We start from the raw sequence: 9,179 nt of genomic DNA, 5'->3' as shown, positions 1-9,179 counted from the left end.
ATCAATTGAACAGACTCTACTGAAACAGATTGAAAGCGTCACAGCGATTGATTTAGACTCGGATTCTGTTACACGCGTCGGTAGACAGGAAGGAAACTGGCTATAATAGTGTCAAGTCAGTACGCCGCTCGCGCGTCAGCACTCACGCTGTGTCGCAGTTCATGGCCTCCCCGTGACCTTTGTTTCACTACCATTGAAGTGGCGGGATATGTGGGTCTGAGACATTTCTTGTCTCATGTTATCTGTGTGCATATTATGCCACCGAGAGAATCCAAGTAGCCTCTTCTTTATAATATTTAAACCATTACTACTTCTTTCGTAGTTTGAGGGAAATTCAAAGTAAATTTGTTAGTCCTAAAAGGGATGAGAACCAACCATGTTGTATACTGTTTATTTGCACGCATGGTCACTGAAATTTCTGTGTCCTTTCACACATACTAACACATCAATCACAAACATAAAGAATAGTAATCTCACCTTAAGAAAAGTTAGCACAATCAGCATGTTTCCAACCTCGCCTAGAAACTCACATTCTTTAGTTGACACCGTTTTGCCTAGCGTCACAATGAAACTGACCGGCACGGTTGGCCTAGTGGTAAGGCGTCCGCCCCGTGATCGGGAGGTCGTGGGTTCGAACCCCGGCCGGGTCATACCTAAGACTTTAAAATTGGCAATCTAGTGGCTGCTCCGCCTGGCGTCTGGCATTATGGGCTTAGTGCTAGGACTGGTTGGTCCGGTGTCAAAATAATGTGACTGGGTGAGACATGAAGCCTGTGCTGCGACTTCTGTCTTGTGTGTGGCGCACGTTATATGTCAAAGCAGCACCGCCCTGATATGATCCTTCGTGGTCGGCTGGGCGTTAAGCAAAAAAAAAAAAAAAAAAAAAAAATCCCTTGACATGTAATTTCCAAAGAATGGGGTTGCAGTCAGCAAATCAGTTGACCAGTATCCCTTCATCTCTGGTTTCCACACCAAACCCATGTTGATGCTGAGGGCAATAAATGTCTTCATTTCCAGCTGTGTCACTGGCGACCATTTTCCTAAGAAAGAGTGTGGCAGAATATTTACTTTGGTTGCAATTGTTTCATGAGCATATAAACCGGCACGGTTGGCCTAGTGGTAAGGCGTCCGCCCCGTGATCGGGAGGTCGTGGGTTCAAACCCCGGCCGGGTCATACCTAAGACTTTAAAATTGGCAATCTAGTGGCTGCTCCGCCTGGCGTCTGGCATTATGGGGTTAGTGCTTAGGACTGGTTGGTCCGGTGTCAGAATAATGTGACTGAGTGAGACATGAAGCCTGTGCTTCGACTTCTGTCTTGTGTGTGGCGCACGTTATATGTCAAAGCAGCACCGCCCTGATATGGCCCTTCGTGGTCCACACCAAATAAAGAAAGAAAGAATGAAAAATGTCATGATGGCCAGGTACCAATCCCTTGACATGTAATTTCCAAAGAATGGGTTTTGCAGTCAGCACATCAGTTGACCAGTATCCCTTCATCTCTGGTTTCCACACCAAACCCATGTTGATGCTGAGGGCAATAAATGTCTTCATTTCCAGCTGTGTCACTGGCGACCATTTTCCTAAGAAAGAGTGTGGCAGAATATTTACTTTGGTTGCAATCGTTTCATGAGCATATAAACCGGCACGGTTGGCCTAGTGGTAAGGGAGGTCGTGGGTTCGAACCCTGGCCGGGTCATACCTAAGACTTTAAAATTGTCAATACCTAAGACTTTAAAATTGTCAATCTAGTGGCTGCTCCGCCTGGCGTCTGGCATTATGGGCTTAGTGCTAGGACTGGTTGGTCCGGTGTCAGAATAATGTGACTGGGTGAGACATGAAGCCTGTGCTGCGACTTCTGTCTTGTGTGTGGCACACGTTATATGTTAAAGCAGCACCGCCCTGATATGGCCCTTCGTGGTCGGCTGGGCGTTAAGCAAACAAACAAACAAAGTAGCAAAGCGGTGGCCGAGACGAGTGCCGTCAGGGAGGCGGAACATGATGTCAACTTTTGCTTCTGTCAGTTGCTCTTCAAGTTGGGCAGCTCTCTGGGCCATATCGTTCATTTGCTGTGCAAATCAAAGTGAATGACTGCATATTTCTAAAATAGTGTCATAAAAGTGTTTTTTTTGTTAAGGCAAGCGGAACATGATGTCAACTTTTGCTTCTGTCAGTTGCTCTTCAAGTTGGGCAGCTCTCTGGGCCATATCGTTCATTTGCTGTGCAAATCAAAGTGAATGACTGCATATTTGTAAAATAGTGTCATAAAAGTGTTTTTGTTTGTTAAGGCAAAAAAAAAAAAGTATGTTTTGGTCTGACGTAGTTTTTCCTTCTTTGCGTTATGTTCAAACATCGGACCTTTTAAAACCAATATCTATCGCTTGTTTTAGAAATATGGCGAAAGGATATGTACTCGTGGTCGTCTGGCCGAAGTTATTGTTGGCGTGACCGCGATAGATCTTCAGCGGAGACTTTGAAAGAAATCGAGACTGCGCGAGACTACTTTCCTTTGACATGACGTCATTATTGTTATCCCTTTGCGTCTTCCACATTCCAAAAATGGATGCCAAACATTCACTGTCGACTGCGCAAATTCGAATAATTTTTACTTTTATTGTCTTTCACCATTCTTCATAACTTCAGCAGCACCGGCACGGTTGGCCTGGTGGTAAGGCGTCCGCCCCGTGATCGGGAGGTCGTGGGTTCGAACCCCGGCCGGGTCATACCTAAGACTTTAAAATTGGCAATCTAGTGGCTGCTCCGGCGTCTGGCATTATGGGCTTAGTGCTAGGACTGGTTGGTCCGGTGTCAGAATAATGTGACTGGGTGAGACATGAAGCCTGTGCTGCGACTTCTGTCTTGTGTGTGGCGCACGTTATATGTCAAAGCAGCACCGCCCTGATATGGCCCTTCGTGGTCGGCTGGGCGTTAAGCAAAAAAACAAAACAAAATAAAAATCCCTTGACATGTAATTTCCAAAGAATGGGGTTGCAGTCAGCAAATCAGTTGACCAGTATCCCTTCATCTCTGGTTTCCACACCAAACCCATGTTGATGCTGAGGGCAATAAATGTCTTCATTTCCAGCTGTGTCACTGGCGACCATTTTCCTAAGAAAGAGTGTGGCAGAATATTTACTTTGGTTGCAATTGTTTCATGAGCATATAAACCGGCACGGTTGGCCTAGTGGTAAGGCGTCTGCCCCGTGATCGGGAGGTCGTGGGTTCGAACCCCGCCCGGGTCATACCTAAGACTTTAAAATTGGCAATCTAGTGGCTGCTCCGCCTGGCGTCTGGCATTATGGGGTTAGTGCTAGGACTGGTTGGTCCGGTGTCAGAATAATGTGACTGAGTGAGACATGAAGCCTGTGCTTCGACTTCTGTCTTGTGTGTGGCGCACGTTATATGTCAAAGCAGCACCGCCCTGATATGGCCCTTCGTGGTCCACACCAAATAAAGAAAGAAAGAATGAAAAATGTCATGATGGCCAGGTACCAATCCCTTGACATGTATTTTCCAAAGAATGGGGTTGCAGTCAGCACATCAGTTGACCAGTATCCCTTCATCTCTGGTTTCCACACCAAACCCATGTTGATGCTGAGGGCAATAAATGTCTTCATTTCCAGCTGTGTCACTGGCGACCATTTTCCTAAGAAAGAGTGTGGCAGAATATTTACTTTGGTTGCAATCGTTTCATGAGCATATAAACCGGCACGGTTGGCCTAGTGGTAAGGGAGGTCGTGGGTTCGAACCCTGGCCGGGTCATACCTAAGACTTTAAAATTGTCAATCTAGTGGCTGCTCCGCCTGGCGTCTGGCATTATGGGCTTAGTGCTAGGACTGGTTGGTCCGGTGTCAGAATAATGTGACTGGGTGAGACATGAAGCCTGTGCTGCGACTTCTGTCTTGTGTGTGGCGCACGTTATATGTCAAAGCAGCACCGCCCTGATATGGCCCTTCGTGGTCGGCTGGGCGTTAAGCAAACAAACAAACAAATTAGCAAAGCGGTGGCCGAGACGAGTGCCGTCAGGGAGGCGGAACATGATGTCAACTTTTGCTTCTGTCAGTTGCTCTTCAAGTTGGGCAGCTCTCTGGGCCATATCGTTCATTTGCTGTGCAAATCAAAGTGAATGACTGCATATTTCTAAAATAGTGTCATAAAAGTGTTTTTTTTGTTAAGGCAAGCGGAACATGTCAACTTTTGCTTCTGTCAGTTGCTCTTCAAGTTGGGCAGCTCTCTGGGCCATATCGTTCATTTGCTGTGCAAATCAAAGTGAATGACTTTAAAATTGGCAATCTAGCGGCTGCTCCGCCTGGCGTCTGGCATTATGGGGTTAGTGCTAGGACTGTTGGTCCGGTGTCAGAATAGTGTGACTGGGTGAGACATGAAGCCTGTGCTGCGACTTCTGTCTTGTGTGTGGCACACGTTATATGTCAAAGCAGCACCACCCTGATATGGCCCTTCGTGGTCGGCTGGGCGTTAAGCAAACAAACAAACCGTAATACTGTGACCCATGAAAATTGGCAGCAAGTCAAGTTCATGTCGCTTTAGGTTAAGATGTGACATGGTCGCAATGTGCTTTCTGCGGGATGTAATATAAATAAAAATAATAGTGACGGGACATTTTTAAGTGCCCAACCTTTGGCTCTAGGCCCTTTACAAAAGAACATATACAGAATAGAACAATTAAATGTACAACCTACATAAGACAATCAACCAGCTGGTTTTCGGTTAGCTGCGACACTGTGTCCTCTCCATCTTCTTCTTCAGGCGGATCATGGATCCATCGATCAACGGGTTCGATGCCTTCCCTTGCACAGTACTCTAGAGGTACACCTTCATATTGGTGTTTCTGGTAATAATTTGGCCTATATGGTCCGCTGGACCTAACAAGCAACAACTAACTAAATATTGTTGTTTACAATTTCTCCAGTACTGTTCAAACAGCCATGTGATGACCCCTGGGGTTGTTAGGGTTGAAAAACATTCCACAATCCGTCATGAAGGATGGGCACCTTTTTGTTTTGGGACATTTGCGAATCAATGCATTTGACAATCAAGTCCTGGAATTTTTACTTATCTGATTTGGTCTTTTCGTCACTGGATGTCCTCTGCAACCCGTCGCGATATAACCTTGAATGGTTGAAAACGACGTTAAACACCAAATAAAGAAAGAAAGAAAGAAAGTCCTCTGCAAACAGATCCAGCCAACGAACATCTCATCCCTCTCATGTTGAGGTTTGAGTATGTTATTTCAACAAAATCCAAGAATTGGCTCAAAGTTTCTGAGACATTTGTGACTGTGCCCCAGGTCTTGGAGTCTTTGATCTTCTCAACAACATTTTCCTTTTCTGTAGATGGCTTTCGTGATCTAGTTTTTAACAAAGTAAGTTTGGCAATGGGGAATGGTTCCTGACCCAAAGACTCAATAAGTATGGCCTTCACCATAGATTCTGTTCTCTTGTTTCGGTTTTGTTTGTCTAACTTTTCCTTCTCATCAAGATCAGGTGGTATGTAACGCCACCCTTCAAGTGAACATAACCAAATACTCAACCGTTCTGCTGCATGCAAGCCAGTTTTTGTTTGGTGTACTGAATCTACAACCTTACATATTTTAGTCTATGGTCGAGTTTGAGTTCTCTTTTCAGTTGTGTTTTCATTCTCAATGAGGGCTGTCACCTCATCGCGGAGTTCAGGGTGGTCTATGAGGAGAGAGGAGGAGATGTTGTTTTGCGTTTGCTCTTGAGATTCCCCCGAAGGCACAGGGACGAGGTCGTGTGGTGAGGTCAATTCCAGGTCAGCATGACGCGTAGCTTAATTGTTCAGGGGGGTCACTGGCGTGACGGCGCTCATAATGGCGGAAGAGGCGGGGCCGTAGTGGCCGTGTTGTCAGTTTCGACCACTAGCCATAGCAGGGTGAGATTTGTTTGAAGCTGGCGATGGTGGGACGAGAGAAACGGTGTGGTCAGGTGGGGCTGCAGTCGGGGAGGGCATTGGACTGACAGGTATTGCTCGCGCACTCGACGTGCCGGCGCTCTCTCTCCCCAGGTTACACGCTGCACACCATCACAGCCGTTGACCAGAGTTCCTGATAGTGATACTGACAGGTATTGCTCGCGCACTCGACGTGCCGGCGCTCTCCCTCCCCAGGTTACACGCTGCACAGGTACAGTGTATCCTCAGAGTCTATTCTGATTTACGCAAATTGTTTTCTTACAACTATAAACTTTATCAAGTCATTTTCAGACTAACCTCAATGAACAGGTTAGGGTTATTTATAACAATACGCAGTCGTACCATGCATTCACATTCACACACAGTCAATGGTATTTACCAAGAAGAATAATTATGACAATTGCATCTAGTCTAGTAACAACACTTACCCCTCTCAAGGGCGTTTTAGCACTCTAAATTACGGTGCTGGTTTTAGTCAGCTGCTAGCTCAGGTAACCGCCCACCATGAAACCCAATACCATGACGCGTTCTCCATCTTATTACGTCATCTGCTTGACGTAAACGCGAGCTCCCATGGGGTCGCCTCCATGCGGCGGGAGTTTTTCCACTAAGCTACCCCACTCCTTTGCTTTTCTTCTTTTGTCTTATTTCTGCCTTACCAGTCCTTTCACCTATATTTCCTTCCAAAAAACTCTCCCTACTATTCCCTGCAGTTTTCTGATTCCTTTCTTGTCTTATTTCTACCTGACTGGATCCGTCACCTTTATTTCACTTCCCAAAAGTCTTCTTTTCCACATCCTTATTTCTCTGTGGTCTTCTTAACCCTTTACTTGGCACAACATGGCCGCTTGTTTACCTCCTCCATGGCAGCCATTTTTCAAGATGGAGACCAATTTTATTATGTGTTTATTAAACATGCAATATTTATGTGTTGAGTGCATGGATTTGAATGAAAGAAAGTGCAAAAGAGACAGAAATGAATTGTCAATAAAATGGGTCTTACCTGGATATCCACTTTGCAGATACATCCACATGAATCCGTTGTCACACACAAAAAAATCAAGAATTTTTTTTTTTTCAAAAATCACTTTTCACATTTATATTTACACTTACATTTACAGTTTTTTTTCACTTATATTTACACAATTTCATCCACTGGCACTGCACCAAGATGTTGAGGAAAGCAAGTGTCCCTGCAGAAGTTTAATTGGCAGATGCCACAGCCGTAGCTCGACTCAACTGCACGCCCAGTTGGGGTCCGTCTCCTCAGGTTCTTGCAGGTGATGCAGGCACGCTTTCTGCCATCAAACTTGATGAGTGTGTGTACTCCAATGTTGGCCTCGTTGACTATCTGTGCCTTTCTCTTGGGTGCAAGCTTTTTCCTCGAAGAAAATCCCCCAATGAGGTGATCCGCAAGATCAAGACGGAAGTCGAGGAGGGCGTAGCGCGTCTTGGGTTTGTCCAACACTGTCTGGTCGTACAGAATGTAGGCATTGTTGATGCAGGCGTCGAACACAAAGCTCATCAAGTATCTCCAGTATTTGTGGCTCTTCTGCACAGTGTTGTAGTAGCCTCGCATTTGGTCTGAGTTGTCAACTCCGCCCATGTGTTGATTGTAGAGCTTGACAACGGATGGGCATGGCACGGCAACTCTGGCTTGCTGGGTCCGGTCCCACCTCAGCACACTGTTGTCTTCGTTGCTGCAGTTGGTAGAGAGGAAGTTGACATCTCTCTTGTCGTGCCAAACTGATGCCAGTGTGTTGTCCTTCTGAAAGACAAGGCTCTGCCCCTTTGTCAGCTTTCGGTGCTGCTTCATGCCTACTGGCAGGCCAACCCGGTTGGATCGGACGGTGGCACACGCGTATGTGCCTTCTGCCAGTAGATCTGTCATCAGCGTCACAGAGGAAAAAAAATTGTCAAAATACAGGTGATGATGCAGTCCAAAGAAAGGGGAAGACAGTCTCATCACCACATCATGGCCCAGACCATGTTGTGTGCCATCAGCTCTCCTCCCCGTGTACACTTCAAACTGGAGAAGATATCCTGTGTTGGATTCGGCAGCACACCACACTTTCATGCCCCATTTGATGGGTTTGATGGGCATATACATGCGTAGTGTGCTTCTTCCCTTGAAAGCCACCATGGCCTCATCAATACTGATGTCACAGTCAGGGGTGTAGTGCTCCAGGAAAGACTGGTTTGCCATGTCTAGCAAATCCCTAACTTTGAAGAGGCGGTCTCTGTTTACATCTGCTGGGTCAGGTAGGTGGTCATTGTCTGCCAGGTGAATGAATTCTTTCAGCTTTTGGTAGCGCTTCAAAGACATCACTTTGTTTACACCTGGCACACCAAGACGATCGTCAGCACTCCAATACATGTCGTCTCTTGGGAGGTTGTGAATCCCCATCAAAATCAAAACACCAAAAAAAGCTTTCACTTCCTCTGCAGTGGTGTCCTCACGCCAATGTGGATCGATGCCGTTTGGTTTGTTGGCGATTTTCTCCCTCGCATACTTGTTTGTCTGAGTGACGATGCTGTCGATCATTGCTGGCTTGAACAGCAGAAAAAAAAAGTCAAGCTGGTTCGGATTATTCCCCAAATCATCGGTTTTGGGGCCAATAACTCGGGGACCAAAGGGTGTGATGGCGATTGGCGTCGTCACCGAAGCCCATCCAAATCGGTCAGTTGGAACCGGAGCTTGCTCCTCAAAATCACTTTCGGAATCACTGTTACGATCGTCCCAGTCGGACAAATCAGAAGTATGCACACTACTGACATCACTGACATCAATGTCCGATTCTGGTGCATCAGGACGAACTGGAATGTCCGCAATATCGAAACCGACGAAGTGTTCCTCGTTTTCAGATTCGCTAGAACTTTCCATGCCATGAGTGAAAAAATATCGGCGCAAAAACTTGAATAACACGATCGAATGTTGCTTGATTCAAAGATGGCGGGCACAGGCACGTGGGTTGGCTTTAGCCTGAACTTCCTGCGAGATCTCGCGAGATTTGTACGGAAACTTTGTTCGTGAGAGCTGACGGAAATACACGAGTGATCGCGGACGCTTTGGGGCGTTTTGCCCAAAAGCAGTACGGACGTTTTCGGGCGTTGTGCCAAGTAAAGGGTTAAGACCCAGCGTGTTTGCCGTGCGCTGCGACCTGTACCGGTTTGGGCTGGTGACCTGATGATTGAGGGGTTTACTTAGTTGCGACTTTGTAGCGCCAACA

The 9,179-nt window shown here is 46.4% G+C and overlaps 1 protein-coding gene across 1 annotated transcript; it reads right to left on the bottom strand.

The window, feature by feature from the left end:
* Positions 1-7,087: 7,087 nt before the first annotated feature.
* Positions 7,088-8,833, bottom strand: LOC138949858 (piggyBac transposable element-derived protein 4-like). Its single transcript, XM_070321640.1, has one exon. The coding sequence runs from the start codon at positions 8,831-8,833 to the stop codon at positions 7,088-7,090; it is 1,746 nt and encodes a 581-aa protein (XP_070177741.1).
* Positions 8,834-9,179: the final 346 nt, after the last annotated feature.

The sequence above is a fragment of the Littorina saxatilis genome, linkage group LG16, assembly GCF_037325665.1.
Source record: "Littorina saxatilis isolate snail1 linkage group LG16, US_GU_Lsax_2.0, whole genome shotgun sequence".
NCBI classification, from domain to species: Eukaryota; Metazoa; Mollusca; class Gastropoda; order Littorinimorpha; family Littorinidae; genus Littorina; species Littorina saxatilis.
Note: the sequence above shows the minus strand (reverse complement) of the source record. Positions and strands in the feature narration are given on the sequence as shown.

Bases quoted from the DNA above. Each gene is read 5' to 3' on its own strand.
- LOC138949858 (XM_070321640.1), bottom strand. From the start codon at position 8,833: ATGGAAAGTTCTAGCGAATCTGAAAACGAGGAACACTTCGTCGGTTTC.